This window comes from Aulonocara stuartgranti (genome assembly GCF_965226115.1).
Source record: "Aulonocara stuartgranti genome assembly, chromosome: 6".
NCBI classification, from domain to species: Eukaryota; Metazoa; Chordata; class Actinopteri; order Cichliformes; family Cichlidae; genus Aulonocara; species Aulonocara stuartgranti.
The window spans coordinates 25,710,311-25,729,136 of record NC_138944.1 but is presented as its reverse complement, the minus strand read 5'-3'; the positions used below and the strand labels follow the sequence as shown (position 1 = coordinate 25,729,136).

The window sequence follows — 18,826 nt, the reverse complement described above, 5'->3', positions numbered from 1 at the left end:
AGTGACAAGAAGAATTAGTCCTGCAACAGATGGGGTGGCCTAATTCTAAAGCCTAATCTAAAAGATCATGGAGTCATGGAATTACTTTAAGAGACAGACACAAGTGAGACAGCCTAAACCTAAAGAATAACTCTGGAACGTTCTACCGTTCAAGCAGTCCACCTTAAGAAGCACACCCAGGAGAATTTATACTGTTTAGCAGAGAAATTGCGGTCACATCAAACACTGGTTTAAGTTTAGAACTTTACTGTACTTTTCGTGAACCTGGTAAACTACTTACAGTACTTGACATTTAAAAATGTTTTTAAATTTGCACATAATGTATATGCCTATACTGCCACTAAGTACTTTATTAGGTAGGAAGGTCCAACTAGTACTGTATTGGACTTTCAGAACTGCTTTAGTTTTCTGTAGCATAGATTCAACAAGGTCCTTTAAACATTTTGGTCCATATTGAAATGACAGCATCACACAGTTGCTGCATTTGTCAGCTGCATATCCATCATGCATAGTTCCTGGTTTAAGATCTGTTGACTGGAGACCATTTGAATACAGTGAATTCACTGTTGTGTTCAGGAAGCTAGTTTGACATGGTTTGAGATTGTAGTAATAAAGAGATGGACAACTGTTGATACAAGGCAGGATGAATCTTGACCAATTTTGGTGAATTTTAACCTCATTTTGCTGTTCTTAGCTGTAAGGAGTGCCACCTGGTGTGGTCTAAGATGTTCTTCTGCATACTTTGCTTGCAAAGAGTGATTATTTGAGCTTCCTCTCAACTCGAAGCCATCGGGCCATTCTCCTCTGACGTCAGCAAGGCATTTTTGAGAACTGCCCCTCCCTGGATATTTTCTCTTTTTCAGACAGTTCTCTGCAAAACCTAGAGATGGGAAAGTGTGGAAAAATCCCGCTAAATTAGCAGTTTGTGAAGTAGTCAGACTAGTCCATCTGGCACCAACAACCATGCCACATTCAAACTCACTTAAATCACCTTCCTTCTCCATTCTCTATGTACTTCTGATTTAGCTCTCAGCATAAAAACTGAAAAAGGTACATAACTTATATATAGATCATATTCACACAACCTGCCATTTTCTAGTTTCCGGGGAATAGGCTTCACGTAAATTTGTTTTAGAATGAAAGCAGCTGTATAAAATAAATAAAGAAGGTGGAAATAAACTGTTTACCCATAACTCTCTTAACTCTTTCAGATGTTGAGATAATGTGGACATGTGCTATATACAATATTACTACTATATATGCACCTCATAGTACATCCTTCCTGCACGCGGGTGGAATTTGGATAAATGGGCTGTGACAAATTGCCTTATCAAGCCCAAAATAATCACTTGATCCTGAAATGCACCCTTCCACGAAACCTCCTCGTTGTCATAACCTCTCCCAAACCTTCCCCCGAATAATCCTACTCCAATCTCCTCAAGGTGGGATTTGTCTGGATCAATTTCATAATGCATTATTCATTTGAGAATTTAATCAAATATCTCCCTCACAATCAGCCCATGCCTTGTAAACCCGCCCCCGCCCCCACCCCACACCGTATCCTCTTTCTACTCATTTTATTGGTGATTGTTAGTGTCACCTGCAATAGCAGATTATCAGCCAAATAAATTACTGGGTCACAGGTGAATTAGATGCTTGGCTGGCTGTATTTTTTTCTTCTTCTTCTTCTTCTCCAAGAAAAGTAGCTTATTGTAATTTAGCTTCTTTTTTTTTCTCGAGAAAATCCCCTCCTGCCTGCCTTCCCGTGGGTTCCTGCAGCGTAATGGTTTCCTTTAAGAGAGACACTGGTGGAAAGTGCTGATGCTTGTAGCCTGTGTGTGCGAGTGTGTGCGTGTGTGTCTGTGTGTGTAAAGGCTGCTATTTTCCACGGCTAACTGAGCCACTGATGAGCTTGCCAGCCAGGCCAGAGTTGTGTACATTGCGTGAGTAAGCCTCTGGCCAAGCAGTCTTTGTAATCTCGTGTGTGGGTGTCAACATACTGTGTACTCATGCTGGGTGGGTGCAATTAAAACCAAGCTCAATTGAGATGGATTCTGTGATGCTGCAGCGTTTTACGGCAGCAGTTCATAAGTTTCCCCACCAGTTCAAGCACTGCGGTGTGTAAAGTATACAGTTTCTCGTACAGCAGCTTGCCTTTAAAATTTGTTGATGGCATTTTGCTTTTCTCCACCTTCCCTCACCCAAGATGACTAAAGAATAAATGAGTGCGGGGCAGGGCGGCTCTTGTCCCTGCTTTGCTGTTTTGCTCCGTTTGCACCGATGGAATTATATGATAATCAGAAATAAGCCGACGCTGCTTCCCCGCCGCACACCAAAAGAGGGTGGGAAGACATTAAAAAAGCTTTTTTCCCCCCTCCCCAGGAAATACAAACATATTTGTTTTGATCTTATCGCTCCCTTCCTCTCTCACTCTCTCTCTCTTTTTTCTTTTTAAAGAACTTAATGCGCTATTCATGAGTGTGCACAACAATAAAAGCACTTTCTGAATCTATTCATCTCAGAGCCACCATGGACAAATTTTGCTTTCACATATTTAGTTCAAAAGGGGTTTTTTTTGTTTTGTTTTTTGTGGTATTGTTCCACATCAGCTGGCAAATGTGTCATTTAGGCAACTAATGTGACTTTGGTGTGCTGAGAAACAAAAATAGCTAGCGGCACTTCTCCCACTCTTTTTCTGCAGCTCGTTGTTTACTAAGGCAAGGTGGAGCGAGTCATCTGTGGCTTGCGTGTCGACTCATTTTTACGTTATCCCACCGGAAGAGAAGCGCCGGGAAAGCTTCTTCTGAAACTCCTACTCAGCTAGAGCGGATCCCCTCTTTCACCCCCTCGCTGAGACACGCAAACAGACACTTGACACTTGTTAGTGCAAGTTTTTGTTTTTTTTGTTTGAGCCTGTTGTTACCATGTCAATGGGTGCTTTAAATTCAGTGTGAAATACAGTCATTACAGTCAAAGTTTTTTAGGTGCAATATGCAACTTTCACACTTGCGTGCACAGCCGCACATTGGTGCATACTGCACATCACACGCTTTGCTAAACACTTTGAGTCATTTGATTGCATGTGAGTTCTCTGTGTAACTTTGTACAATGTAAAATGTTACATTTAGTGGTATCTGGTCAAAGGAAATTTACTTCTTTGGTTTACAGTCAAACATATTTTCCTTGATGATTAATAATTTGAATAAATAAACCTTTTAATTTATATATTTCAGCTGCATTTTACTCAGAATCACAGCTCCATGCTTATGAGGGAAAAGAATCATTTTTGCATGCATCCCGTGAACGTGGAGACTAATATGAAATCCACCAGTCTATTCTAAAAAGTTTTGCACACAAAACCTTCTACCCACACAGCTGCTCCAACAAGCAACACATTTCGGTTTAATCCATTGAGTTGTGCTTGAATCACACTCGCTAAGGGATGAACGCTCCCAGGTACAGAGTGCATGCTGTAGCCTCGGGGTAAGCCTCACTATTCAAACATGTATGTACAGTGAGGATGCGCTGAGCCCCGGATTCGGCTGCATAGTGAAGTCATTGAGGAGTAGACTCTCTAGATCTTATGAGGCATCAATCTCTGTCTTTCTGCCTGTCTAGGCTGTTAACCACCTCTGGGCTGCACCATTGATCTCTGTAATTGTCTCCCACTCTTCAAAGGGAGCTAAGAGTTGGTTTGATCCGAGCTGTTTACTTTCACAGCCACTATAGCTCTGCTCTCTAAAGAAGTGAGCTATCAACCACTTCAGGCATGAGCTAGCATATTATAGCACCATTATTGTGTGTCTGAGCATGTGAGTGATTGTGCAAGAAGAAAAAAAGAAAAGCAAGCCAATGTGAGAGAGAACCCGGCACAGCCTGTAGCCTCGGGGTGAGCTAGCAGCTTCTTGCTGTTACGTAAGGGCAAGAAATTGCAAGCAGGATATTCCCTGTGTTCTAACCACGGGGATCTAACGAAATTAGTGCAAGGAACCGGATGCTGGATTGTGCACAAAATTATAGTCATTGTTTGTCTGCTTTCTTGATATTGAGTACTGAAAGCTTCATACTAATGCCTCCACCAAGATGACAGCAAAGTGACAAGTGTGATATGTAGCATCGCAAGATGTTTTGGGTGTGATAAAAAGATAACAGCGTGTCCCTTCTGAACCTTGCAAAGCAAATTTTCTTGTGCTATATTTGTGGGCCTCAGCTTGAACTGCAGAGTCAGAATAGAGGAAGTTCTTACCCACCAGCTTTAGCAGATAAGAGCTTTGCAATAAGCAGCTGATATTTAACGTTTGCATGCTGTAACCGTTTGATCACATGGATCTGCCTCTGCTCACAGAGCCAAAAGCAGTGTATTAAAAAGTAACCCGATCAAAAAGAGACTGGCGTGATGTGCTGTAATTTCAATGTAGTACTTAAGTCCAAGGATGGGGATTTGGATGAGGCAGTACAGTCTGTAGACCTGCTACCAAGTCATGTTTACAGACTGTGAGTGAAGGGAGCCTTGATTTTTATCACCTAGTCTGCAGTGGGGTTAGCTATTAAAGTTTATGAAGCAAAGCCGAGAGCGTGGGGGGGAAAGCACCGGTGGTATGCTTCCAGCGTACCAAGGGCATGATGCAGTTTCTTTCTTTTTCTTTCTTCAACCTGGAGCTTTTACCAGTGAAACAGCTGTACATGGGAATCAGCATTTGCAGTTTAGTACAGAAACACATGCAGGCTTAGCACCAAAACACTGCTTCTGGGAAACGTGTTAGCAGATAGTTTGGCTGGACACTAAAAGGAACCCAGTGAAGTAAGAAGGAGCAGAAAGAGAGGCAGGGAGAAGTGAAACGCTAGAGCTAGAGCATCACGAAGGGATTCATGTTTGGAGGCAAGCATTGACAAGTTGAAGAATGTGTGAGCAGGTATGAATGTTGAGTGTGTGTTGCTTTTGTTACGGAGAATCACAGACTCTCGGGAAGCTTAAACTGTTTTGTGAGGAAGAGAGATATTAAGCTGTCCGCTGCTGTGTAGTATTTATCATACAAGGCTCTATAGATCGCCGTGTATTACAGAAACCGCAGGAGACAGAATGCTAAAGGGAGCTTCCCTTGGAGGAAACCACTGTCTCGCAGCAGCCGACTTGTGAGTATTTACCTCTCAGGTTGAAAAGACGAGCTTCCTTTGAGTGCTCGTCAAAGTGCAAAAATGCCTTGCTGGATTCTTTAGGTTTAAGAAAAGCAGGAAGTATCTCATTTTAAATGCTTATGAGAATTGCTGTCATTATATTAAACATGTGTATTATTCTGGAAATACATGTTCTGACAGAAAGCTTTATTTACTTCTCACTTCTTCAGGTGACAGTGTTGAGATGTAACGTGTGATTTTTGTTGAAATGTCACTGGTATAACACAGGAATCTGATCAAAAAGCAACTCTCACATGTGTTCTGTTCTGGTATACTGCAAATATAGATCCAGCACAAAGAGCACATGTGAGAGTGGTAAAATCATTCATTGGGGAAGCTCCAGCCTTCTAAAATATAGATACTTGATATTCTGTGCCACACTATCAAAGCCTGCATAATAGGCTGAGATAATGATTGAGTTTGTTTGTCATTGCAGCCCATTTCAGCACAGTGATCTGTGCCCCTCAAACATTTGGCTAATTAAACTAACAAATGCATTTAGTACTGACATAAGTGTATGGCTAAAACTTCAATTTTAATAATGCTCAGATATTAAGATATTGATTCAGTTCTTAATCACCACGCGTGGTAATGTGTGCTTGTAGTACACTAAATGATTTTGTTTAAGAATTGACTTTCCTTAAGCCTGTGCTATAATGGCAATTTACAATCATCTGACTCTGGAGATAGATAAGAATTATCAGTGAATTATGGAAGCACAGGAGTGAAGTCATGGAAAGCTATGCCAATTAAAAGCCCACTTCCACAATTTTCCACTCAATAATCTATACAACTATAGTTAACAAGGATTAAAGTTTTGCTTTCTTTTATCAAAGCCAAACCCAGAAGGCATTCATCTCTCCTGTTTCATTTTCATGTTTGCACAACAAGGCAGGCTTGTGTTACAGTAGGTGCATTTGATGCCTTTGACAGATTTTCAGAAGTTATTCATAAAGCAGTCATAAATAGTAAAAAAATATTAATAAGGCACATAATTGTGAGGAAAAAAAAACCCTAGAGGAACACATAAAAGTGTTTTCTATCAAAGAACAAATCAGCAATATTTAATCCAGATAAGTCTGCTGAACACTTCTTAGAGCACGCACGCAACGCCTTAGGACTAGCGTAAGTAACAAAACAAGAAGTACACAGAAAGGAGCCTGCTGTAATATTCCTATACCGGCCAGACCATTAAAAATCATGTAATAACTGTATCAACTGCATCGTTTGAGGCCATTACATCAAAATGCATTAAATAAAGGCTTAAATAAGATAGACCTGATTGTAAAGGTTTTAAGGTTGTATACATATCAGGACATAATAAAAATACCAGGTCCTTTGGATGTTTGAAACTAAAGGTAAATACAACTTCAAGTGAACTGCAAAGCATGACATATTACACTGTGATTTTGTTTATATAACAAAAAACCAAAAAGATCCAATTGATTAACTGATCATTTCTTCTAAAAGCACAAATTTGGGCAGTTTGTTAGTTTGGAGCATTCAGATGTACCAAAAAGGAAAGACATTAGCAATGATCCTAGAGAAATAATTGTTGCTTCCCATCAACCTGGGAGAGGTTTTACAGTCAGGCCATTTCCAAACAATCTGATGTCCATCGCTCTATAATGGCAAAGATCATTGTCAAGTAGAAAACCTTCAAGGGGGATGTCAGTCTATCTGACATCTCACTAAATGCCTCCCAACGTGGAAATAGTTGGTGGAAAGGACTTTGCCCTTGGAGTCATTCAGTCGCCCATGAACTCTTCTGTATAGCAAAGTATTCAAGAATCAAATGTGGAGCCATCTGTCCGACAGCTAACACCTGGCTGAAACTGGGTCATGCAACAGGACAATGATCCAAGCGCAGCAGCAAACCTAACATAACAACAGAATGAGTGAAAAAGAAAAGAATTGAGGTTTTGCAATTGTACGTACTTTCTACCATCGCTGCACATAAGACCCCCGCTGACGAAAACCAAATTTTAAAACATCCACATCAATCAATCAATCAAAATTTATTTATATAGCACATTTTAAAGACCGAAGTACACCAAAGTGCTTTCCAGTAAAATCATGATACAGATAAAAAATCACAATATGAAATATAAATTACAGATATAAATAAAATATAAAAGAATTGCCTAATCTAAATGCAAAGCCAGTGGATGTTTCCACTCTGTATGCTAAACAGAGCAGTCATTACTTTAAACCACTCACATGTAAAGTTAATACTATTGACCATCTCATTAGAATGCAGTGTTCCTGTGGGAAACACTGGGTGCCTGCCATCAATGTGTGCATTACTTTCACACTTAATATCCACAATTGCTGAAAACCAAACACCTTCTCCGTGGGAATGGCACACCCTAATGCCTCATACCATCCAGATTCCCATCTAATTAAGCGTTCACTGGATGTGCCAGGACAAGCTGTGAAGGACCCAACCCTCAACCTTCAGAACCTAAAGGAATCGCAGCACCCTGTGCCAGACACCACTCTCCATCCACACAGGTTACCTCAGAGCTGATTTTGCACCATGAGGCAGAAAACTTGTCAGAGCTCTAAACTGGAGATAGGTTTCCTCTGACGTTATCAACACATGATTAGTTGCGAGATAGCACAGGCCTCATATAAAAGGAGATTTATTGACTTCTAGGCAACCATCTGCAATCCTGTCTCCTCCTTGGTCAGTGCACTGTAAGTATCCAGTTGTTTTGTTTTTTATAGTGTTTGTGCAGAGTGGGCTCAAGGTGAATGGTAGGCAGGCTGCTAGAGGCGGTGATTAATTGTCATATCAATAAATCTGTGGGTAATAAAGAAGGTAAAATTGTAGAGTCATTCATAAGCTATTTTAGGGGATGGAGGGATTCTTCTCAAAATAAAAAATGAACTTCTAAATATGTCACCTTAATCAGTGCCAAAAGCTTTAATTCAAACCAGTACATGAGCGGCGTTGGTGCAGAATAGTTGTCTTTCTGTGTAGAAGTATTGCAATAAAGAAAGAGATGGCAGGGGTAAAAAAAAGTGTGTGTGAGGGGGCAGATCAAAAGAAGAGGAATGAGGTCAAGGTAGACACTATGAAAGAATAGGTCGGGGAAGAATGCAAGGACAATGTCGATTGTAGACAGCTAAGAATGAGAACACCCGGGGAAAACACAACCCAGTGCTTTTGTCTGTGCTCATCCGGCTTTGGGGTGACTGCTTGCTTGAGATCCCTCGTTGCCGTCTGTTCGAAGACTTCAGCTGCCAGTGGCATTTGCTCTATCGTCTTTGCCCAGGCTAACACATTGACTGCCTCCAGAATTATGCAAGGTCACTGAACGTGTGTTTAATGTGCTGGTTGGGGGGTAAAAGTGATTAAAATTAGCGTAAATAAAGGAGCACTTTTTCTTTAGGCTTTTCATTTTTCATTTCACTGCCAAGAGCTTCAAATATTTTAACTGCAGTACTGTAGGTAGCTTGCGAGTCAAATCCCCGCTACTCTCAGCGTGCTTTCCAGGAACTCACAGTTATGATCCGCAATATGTCAAACATTTCAAGCTTCAAAGTACGGCATTAAACACGTTTGCTTGAGACATATTTTGAACAAGCTTTGGATATAGGATTCTCCATGCATGCAGTTACCCCCCAAAACCGCCTCTGGTTCTCTGAGATTCAAACTAATTCCTATTCTGTGCTGTAATTTAAAATGGGAATACACTGAAGAAAGGCCACAAAAGACATCAGTAATCACTGACAAAAAAAAATAGCAACCAGCTAGAAATGCGCAAATGGATTTGGCAGGAGCTCTTGTGTGCATAAATTCTTTTTGCAGAGTCAGAGTAAGCAGTTTGTTAGCAGTCTGGGAAGGATCTCGGATAATCTTTTGGCAGGTATGAGTCCATGCATCAGTCTCTGGTTTCCACTTGCCATCACGGGTCATCAATCCTCATGGCTTTAAAGGCAGAGAGACTTTTTAAAATCCAGTGTTTCTGCCCAGCATTTCCTTATTTCACACCCGGCCAGTTAAAAGGTTAATTCCTAATCGCCATGGCCTCCGGTGTTCGCTGCATTTGCACCAAGCGATGTGTACTAAAAAATAACAGGTGTTTTGGTGGGTGGGTGGGTGAGTGTGTGCATGAAGTGTTTCAGTATGCGTGCGTGTCTTATTGTGTTGGCTTGTCTACCTGCCGTGGGTGATAAGGGCCAGTGTGGAGGATCGCCTTTTGTTCCAGAATTACTCATCCCTGTGTCAGCGTGGGAAATTTAAACCCCGCTTAATCTCCGTTTCAAGCTCAGATGCTGGTTAGAGCCTGAGCTCGGTGTCGCGTGTTGTTGTTCACCATTGTCTCTGAGCTTCTAAATGCATTGATGTTTCTATCAATGCATACCCCCCCTTTCTCTCTCAGCGGCAGCTGCACGTGTCGGTAAATATTTGAGTAAAAAATTTAGAGAGAGTCCTCTCGTGTGATCCTCGAGCACGCCAGGGTTCGTTTTGAAGTGTTTATCTGTATGTAAACACACACCTACACGCGTACCTTCCACCGTGTGGTCGGAATTCGTGTTAATTCAAGCAGCCATAACAAGTGTCTCTTTTCCTGTTGGCCATCTGAGTCACAGGCTGCAACCGAAGTGTGACACACAAGTCTGTGTCTGTGCGCTCCCTCTTCCTCCCTCTCTCTCACTAGATATTTCCCCCTATATTACTCTATATCTCTCTCCCCTTTTCTGTGCTGCTATCTTGGTTTTCTACCCATTAATTGTCAGTCTTCCTTCCTTTCTGCCTCTTCCTCTTCTCTGTTCCACCCTCCTCCTCCTTCATCCCCCTCTCTGTTTGTATGTGTCGACTCTCTGCCTCCCTCCCCTCCTGTCACTCCCTCCTCCACCTCTCTTTTTCTCTCTCTCTCTCTCTCGCTGGTCTCGCTTACCAAGCAGGGCACAGCAGCAACAGCAGTAGCGGCAGTAGCTCACTCTAGCCAGTTCTGAGACACAGCGGCGGCTGCAGTGTGCATGTCAATATGTGTGTGCGTGTGTGTGTGTCACGGTTTACATGTTTGTGTCAGCCAGTGTGCCTGCTGCTCTTTAAAGAGTGAATACAACGCATCCATGGAGTTACTCTAACGAAGGGACTGGAGGGAGATATGTAAGAGGACCATCCTGGAGCTCATTAAGAGGAAGAAGGAAGACATAACATCACTTTTTTCCCCTCTTCTTTATTTCAGCCTCTGTTTTTCTGTCAGACTCTCCTCACTTCTATAGCTCTCCTTTCACTGTCTAACTTGGTGTGCTGCTGCAAGGATTCTGTCAAACACAACTGTAAGTGGACTTCATCGTGTGCGTGCGTGTGTTTATGTGCTGCATGTATTTGCTGTGTACCCTCACACTCCTTGTCAATTTTAACTTGCTGTAGCTGTAATTCGCGTCTGAGTGCACATATTTGCATGCCACGATAAAGTGCGTGTCGTGACATCTCTAATGACTTAATTAGGCCGATTTGCAGAGCCCACTTTGTAGTGAGGGAGCAGCGCGTCCATGTAAACATTACTGACCTCCGTGGTGCAGATCTGTTCATAATCACAAATGTTAATAATACTCCTGATGCGTAGTATTGTGCCAAACTGTCACTGCTGCCATTTATCTAAAATGTCACTTGTTGGTGTGGCATGTGAATGAATGCCCTCTCCTCCAGGTATTCTCTGCAGCTGGTGAGTGTGTGCGTGAGGGAGAGACAGACAGGGAGAGAAGGAATGATTGAGAGAGTCTTACTGGGTGCCTGTGTATGTGTGTGTGTGTGTCACTCTGTCACCCTGTCACCCAGGGCATGGAGAAAAATCAATAGATCTACAGCTTGAGTTGGGCCGTTTACCTCTGTCAAGTGATGAGCAGACACTGTGGCCTTCAAGGGTCCGCAGACAAGTGCTCGGGATGCTGTGCAGACCCGCAGTCCGTCAGCTCTGCGTGCTCCTTTCATTTTTCGTACATGATTGATCTTGTGTGCTTTTGAGAGCTCTATTTTGTTACTTAAACCTGACTCTTTCCTTTCTTTTCTTTTTTTTTTCAAAAACTGGCGACAGAGACCATACGTCAAAAGTTTTTCTTTTACCTCCCCAACTGGCGCCACTATTAGAGCTAGCCAAGGGAATGAGTAAGAGCAGGTGAAAAGACTGATAGAAAGAAGACAGAGCCAGAGCATGCAGGATGGGAACAGAGGTAGACCGTCATAATCAATCCTCCATGATCCTGGAAGAGCATCATTTGTCTTCTTTTCTCACTCTACTCCTCCTCTTGCCCTCATCTTTCTCTCATTTTCGGTGGTATAGCTACTTTGATTTTGAGTAAGAACACCAGTCTCCAGAGCTTCATTACTTTTAAAGCCTTCATCGTGAGGGGCCATAAAAAGATTCTAAGGAATGGATTTGCCAGACATTTTGTACCGACTTGCGAGTAATGGCTATGGGGGAATATAATATTCCTCCACGGTGTGTAATGGCCTTCTGTGCCTTGTGCTCTGGGTTATCAGGGCAAACTGGGATTGGCTAAAATCCGTCAGTGCTGAAGAATATGACATTGTGCATGTTAAGCTGCGCCTGCTGGGGATCCTAGCTCTGTTTAATTCATAAGAACACACCACTATGCTGCATAAACTTGTAACTGAATGCGATGCTCGCGTTTGTGTGTCCAGGAGATTGGGGTTGTTTTTAAGCATTGCACTGACCTTGTGTTTTGGTATGTTCCCCTTTCTCTACTGTGTTTGCATTCATTTGTTTTCCATCTTGCGACTGGATAGGGCAGAAGAATGTGTCTGGGGCAGTGTGTTGCCTTAAGAATATGGGGATTTGTATGGGGTAGCAGGAAAATGCCGGGGAGGAAATGATTGAGAGAAAAGGTCACTAGACAGGATGCCCTTTTTTTTTTTTTTTTTTTTTTTAAATCTGATATAGGAAACTGCAGAGACCCAAAAAGGGAGGGAGAGAAAAAGCAGTGCAATGTTAGGAAAAATGATTAGAAGTGAAAGTGTAGCTAAAAGACCAAAGAAGTGCTATAAATTGTGTTAACTCAAACATTAAGCTTTGCTTCTCATATATCAGCTGCGACTCCAGTCATGACTTAAATGTCCCATTTCCACAGGCTGACAGAGCATTGTTTGTGACCTTTTCTTTGTAGGTGGAGTGTAAAACTGTGTGGTGTTTTACTCTCCACCTCTGCTTTCAATCACAAACAGTAGCGTCCAGCTGGGGCCTTTCTAAGTGGAGTTTGGATGTTCTCCTTATGCCTGGATGAGTTGTCTGTGGGCACTCCAGCTTCCTTCCACAGTCCAAAGACGGGCATGTTTGGCCTAATTGGTGATTCTAAATTGGTTATAGGTGTAAAATGGAGTGTGACTGTGATAGCCCTGTAGACCGTAGATCTATATACAACCTCTCACCCGGGGGCATCTAAAAACAGGACTGATGGACGGATAGATCATAAACTATATAAAAGATGGATGTATCCACCATGATGTCACTCAATGGTTTATGACGCTAATAGATAGTAGTGTTTGTCAATAGTAGGCTTTGTTAGCAAGTAGTATTCATAGACAGTATGGACACATTGCACAGAAATACAGTCTAATTGTTGCTAAGTAACGTACTACACAGCTAAAATAGTGAAATTTCACTCACCAAACTCAGGGATAAACTTACTTATTGCTATTTATTAGACTGTACTCTTCCCCCACCAATCTGATGGCCAATCCTCCCTGAGCCTGGTTCTGCCAGATTTCTTCCTGTTAAGAGGGAGATTTTCTTTTCCACTGTTGCCAAACCACTTGCTTATGGGGGTCATATGAGTTCTTTTTGTGTATTATTTTTGGGTCTTTACTTTACAATATAATGTGCCTTGAGGAAGCTGTTGTTATGATTTGGTAAACAAATTGGTAACTTTTAAAAATAAAATAAGATAAGATAAGAGATAAGATAAAACTTTATTAATCCCTCGGGTGGGTTCCTCTGGGAAATTTGGTTTCCAAAAGCACAGCACCAACAAAAGTTACAGAGTTACAGAATATTATATATATATATATACACACACACACACACACACACACACATATATAAATACAGAGGCATATATAAATAAAATATACGAAGGGGATAAATAGAATAAATAGGAATAAAAATAAAAATACAAGTGAATTGCACATTTCAAGTATTGAGGTCTATTGCACCATTGACTATTAACAAAAGTATTGCACAAAAGGTATTGCACAGTGAAGTGAAGAGGCACTACAGCTTAGTTGTTCCCCCCTCCTTTGTCCTCCTGTTTCCCCTCCCTCTCCCCTCCAGAGAGGAGTTAAACAGTTTGATGGCGTGTGGAACAAAGGAGTTTTTAAGTCTGTTAGTTCTTGTCTTGTCTTCACCCCCACATGAAAGTTGTTATGAAAGGGGAAGTTACCATGCAGTGAGGATGTTCATTTTAAATTTAAGCACTTTAAGAAGTGACAGGAAGCTTCAAGTGGCCATTGGAGGAACTGCTGTTTTTGACACTTTTACTCTCCGCCGTCTATCGACTAGAGATAGTTTCTGGTATAGCAGTTATTATTATATTTCAGGTTTTCTTCCAGTTAATTCTGCAGACGATGTTGTATATTTTAAACTTTTTTTTGCATTCATTTAAAAAAACTGACTTCACTTTCTTCATCTTCAGAGGCAGGGCAAAGCCTTTGACAACAATATGTAAGAACAGACAGGAGCGAGACACAAACTGTTACATGCTGCTATTTTTAGTTTTGGAAGAGCCATCAGTAGCGTATAAATGTAGGATTTATAAACAGCAAAATTCTGGGAGAAAAAAAGGGCTGAAAGCATCTTGATTGTGTGCGGATACTTTAATTAAAGTGTCTCCCTCATTATGATGAAATGCTGGGAATCACCTTTGTACCTGTTGTTAATTACCTACATGTTAGAGGTTTCTGCAGCAGCAGGAGCAGCAGCCTGTGTCCTTGGCACAGTCGCAGCCCTCCCCCCTTCCTATACAAGTTTTCATGTTGAAGGTGTCACATGCAGGTGCAGGACTGTAGGTGTGAGTAGACGTGCACGTATCTGGCCATTCCTGTTAAGGAAGGAGGGAACGTGCGCGTAGCCTAGAAATGTGGATCATCTCTCTTCGTTACCGATGGGCTCGTCCCCTACCTCTCTCGCCATGACCCAGTTCTCGTGTGCTGACACCCCGTGTTCATACTGTGCCTGCAGCAAACACATGTTGTCGGAGCAGAGAAAGGAAAGAAAGCGGATTAAAGGGAGACAAAAAAGGAACTTGTTTTCAGAAGTTTCAGAATTGTACTTGGCAAATGGCTTGTGCTTGTTGCTATCACCTCTATGGTGCGACCAAAAGAGGAGTTCGGTTGTTTTTTTTAATTGTTTAACTCTTTACCTGATACTTCATTTACGGGCTTCTTTCTTCTTTGTCCTGTATTTACAGAGCAGCTTCCTGGGTAGTGCCACATTTTCAGTTGGAGATCTTCTGAGGGCAAAAGATGAACGACTGACCTTGAGCCTCAGGTAAGGGCATGTTTCCGTCCCGCTCGCTGCTGGACCGTAACCCTCAAACCTAAACTCAGACTTGTGTGTGTAACGCAATCTGTACTTACGCCAAACCTTTAATGCGTGGAAATCAGGACTGTTGACCTTGGGCAGTTCACTAGGTGTCAGTGTCATCAATTTCACCCCGATGTTTAACCCAGAATCACAGTTTCTCTAAAAATAGGTTACAAGAAATCAAATGTATCCCAAATATCTATATCCTGTCAGAAGCTAGTTTCGTAAAGGAGATTGGTAGTAGCTGCTCCACCACAGGAACAATAAGGCTTCCAGCACACAATGGACACCACACTTACTTAACATAAACACATTTATTAGACACAATTTTAAATAATAAACCCCTTTTTTTTTGTAGTGTCTTTCCACTCAGTGTCATAAGAAAAATAAAATAAATAAATAAAAACAAATATGTATCCTTTAAGGTCCTTTGGCCAAAAGAAAATCACCTGAGCTCAGGGAAAAATAAAGCGCATCGTTGGGGCCCTTTGAATTGTTCCTACCGCTCTGTTGGAACGGTGTAGCATCCAATAATAGCATCCAGCAAGCAGCAACGACCATCTATTTGCCAGGACGGTTCGGCAGAGTCATCAGATGAGGACTTCCACAAGGCAGTTCATCCAGTAGGATCCAGGGCACCAAAAGGGCAAACAAACCAGCCTACACACAAGTGTGCAGAAGAATTAACTGAAATGTTCATAAGTCTCAGTACCACTGACTCAGTGTCCATGTCACTAACGGCTTATTTAACAGACTTACCATTATAATAATACAGGTTTGTCAAAATAAAAATATAACAGAACATAAATGCTGTTAACAATGCTTATTAATGCTGTTCTCTTAGGCATAACATAATAACACTGTAACTGACCTCGTGTCGGCCGCCATTTCAGGACATTAGCTAGGCTCACTTAACGGCTAGCTTGCTAACAGTCAGCCAATAACACACGTTATACAATATTTAGCCTCTTTCTTAACAACATGACAGCGGTAGATTTGATACCTCGCTGCAGTATAATAAGGCACAAAACATTTCATACGAACATGAGCTGCACGCTAACTCACCAGAGGAGTTCGTGTAATGGCGAATGCTGTCGGACTCAGCTCCGCTTCACGTTTGTAACCGCTACAAGACTTTTTCCCGAATTTCCAGCTCGTAGAGGGCACGAGAGCAGCATGCGCCTCATCGGACGAACGGGAGGAAAAACTCTGTAGCTGGACTAGAGAGTGGCTATGCGCACGGCACAGTGGTGCGTTCAGTGACCACAAATAATCAGAAATCCCATACTCAACCAATGATCTGGGTTACACTCTCCCCCTCTAAAGTGCATGAGTCTCTGCATGCACACTTGACTTAACAGGTGTGTGAAGGAAAGTGCTCTGAGAGAATACAATTGCGAAACTCTGACAAAAAGGAACTGAGAGCCAAAATTAAAGGCTCACCTAACTCATCATAAGTTAGTTTACGAGGTTGGCGTCTCTCTCTCCCAGAACGCCGCAACTCTACTGTCTCTGGCTCTGAACTCTGCTCAGCAGTGTCGCTGCTTTCTTGATTCATTTCAACAGGTTCTGTTTGTTCAGGAATGTCAATAACAACCCAACCTGGACCTTCATCAGATGGAATGGGAGATGTGGTCACCTCATTGCTTTCTGAGTGTAACAAAGGCTCAGGTTCAGAAACATGACTGGGTGTTTCTCGTGCGTGTGACTCGTCTTGTGGCTCTGCACGGGGCAACCTAGCATGCACATCCCCAGTGGACAGCTGAGGTGTGATAACCTGCCTTTCAGTCTGGATAAAAGGACCTCTGGTTATTATTTCTGGAACCACAAAAGCTGGATACACTTCGTCCTCATCACTGTATACCTCATCTTCCTGACCATCAGGGTTATCAGAAGATTGTACTTCTCTTTCGGCTTTGTTTCTCAGTTTCTTCCCTTTAGAGGACCCATGAGATCTGCTCCCTGCTATTTCTTCCACAGGTAAGAACCCACACGGTAGAAGGAGATCCCTGTGTAAGGTGCGTTTTGGTCCGTCTCCCAACTCGGGTTCCACAACATAGACAGGGCCATCATTGATTCGTTTAACCACAACATGTACTTTCTGTTCCCACCTGTCTGAGATTTTGTGTTTACCTCTGACACTCATGTTTCTAACCAAAACCCTGTCACCTGCACAGAGCTCGGCCACTCTAATCCTCTTGTCAAACCTAACTTTATTCCTTTCTCCGATCTTCTGGGAGTTTTTTGCAGCTAGGGTGTAGCTCTCCTCCAGACGTTGACGAAGGTTGTTCACATACTCTGAATGAGACTTATGGTTGGCATTTTCAGGTTGGATACCTAAGACTAAATCAATGGGTAGTCGGGGTTGTCTGCCAAACATCAGTTCATAAGGAGAGAAACCAGTTGTGTCGTTCCTCGTGCAGTTATACGCATGAACTAAGGGTTTAACAAAGTCCCTCCAGTGAGATTTGTCTTCCTCTTCCAACGTACCCAACATATCAAGAAGCGTCCGGTTAAACCTTTCCACCAGGTTTCCGCGAGGATGATAAGGTGTAGTGCGGATTTTGTCTGCTCCTATCAACGCACATAGCTCTTTGATTGTGTGAGATTCAAAGTCTCTACCCTGATCACTGAGTAGACGACTGGGAAACCCATAATGAACTATGAAGTTCTCCCACAGAGCTTTTGCAATGGTCCTGGACTTCTGATCTTTAGTTGGCACTGCCACAGCAAACTTTGTAAAATGGTCAGTGATAACTAATATGTTCCGGGTGTCTCTGTTGTCTGGCTCAACTGACAAATAGTCCATACAGACGAGTTCAAGCGGGTAAGTTGCTATAATATTTTCAAGAGGCGCTGCCTTCTGAGGCACTGCTTTCCTCCTGACACAGCGTGGACACTGTCTGCACTTCTCTTCTACAGACTTTGTCATCATTGGCCAATAGAATCTGGAACGGGCAAGATGCAGTGCTCGTTCAAAACCAAGATGACCAACTTCATCATGCACTCCACGCAACGCTTTCCCTCTGAACTGTTCAGGTAGGACTAACTGCCATACAGTGTTGTCTCTATTTGTCCATTTCCTGTACAATACTCCATCTCTCATTTCGAGTCTTCTCCACTCCTTGAGAAGGAGCCTAACATCAGGAACTTCAAGGTTTGTTTCTCTGAAGCTGGGCTTTTGAGCTCTTTCAACGAAGGTAATGACACGTGAGACAACCGGGTCATCCCTCTGAGCTTTATACCAGTCAGAGCTTGTCATAGATGGTAATGTGTCTTCTCCAAATACATCCGCAACTGTTGAGGGATCAACAGCAAGAGACTCTACAGCCAAGGGTTGTTCTAGATTTGAACAGTGCTCGATCTTTGACACCACAAGATGGCGTTGACATAAGGCAGATACCACCTCGTGACTCATCTCGTTGCTCACCTCTAGAAGACGGTTTTTCATGTCATCAACTCTCTCCCTTTCTTTGATGAAATCCTCATCTTCAAAAGGAGGAGCTTGTGGTCGTCGGGACAGCCCATCTGCATCGCGATTGGCATGACCGGCCCTGTACTTAACGGTGAACTGATAAGTAGACAGCGCAGCTAACCAGCGATGACCAGCAGCATCTAACTTTGCAGATGTCAGTACATACGTGAGAGGATTGTTATCCGTCACAATGGTGAAGTTAGCGCCATAAAGGTAGCTGTTAAACTTCTCACAAACTGCCCACTTCAAAGCTAGAAATTCAAGTTTGTGAGTGGGATAGTTTCTCTCACTTTTGGAAAGTCCCCTGCTTGCATAAGCCACAGCTCTCAGCTTCCCGTCCTGCTCTTGGTAGAGCGCTGCACCCAAGCCTTCACGACTGGCATCAGTGTGCAGGACATATGGTAGCTGTGGGTTGGCAAAAGCAAGGACAGGTGCCGATGTCAATCTCTCAATCAAAGTCTTAAACGCATTTTCACATTCAGGTGTCCACTCCTCTCCAAAAGGTAAGTTAATGTTTGATGGTTGTCTGAAATGTTCTCCAAGATACACTTTACCCCTCTTTTTGGGTGAGTAGTAACCAGCCGTGAGACTATTTAAAGGCTTTGCGATCTTTGAG

The 18,826-nt window shown here is 42.5% G+C and overlaps 1 protein-coding gene across 14 annotated transcripts in view; it reads left to right on the top strand.

Annotated features, from left to right (window-relative positions):
* The window catches only part of inpp4b (inositol polyphosphate-4-phosphatase type II B), a 384,743-nt gene that overhangs the window by 253,341 nt on the left and 112,576 nt on the right, over nucleotides 1–18,826 (top strand). For 10 of the 14 annotated variants that reach the window (XM_082537632.1, XM_082537630.1, XM_082537622.1 and 7 more), the window contains one exon: nucleotides 14,620–14,699. In XM_082537632.1, coding sequence (XP_082393758.1) covers nucleotides 14,620–14,699 — 80 coding nt within the window. The other 4 variants (XM_082537623.1, XM_082537625.1, XM_082537626.1 and 1 more) reach the window with 4 other exon arrangements.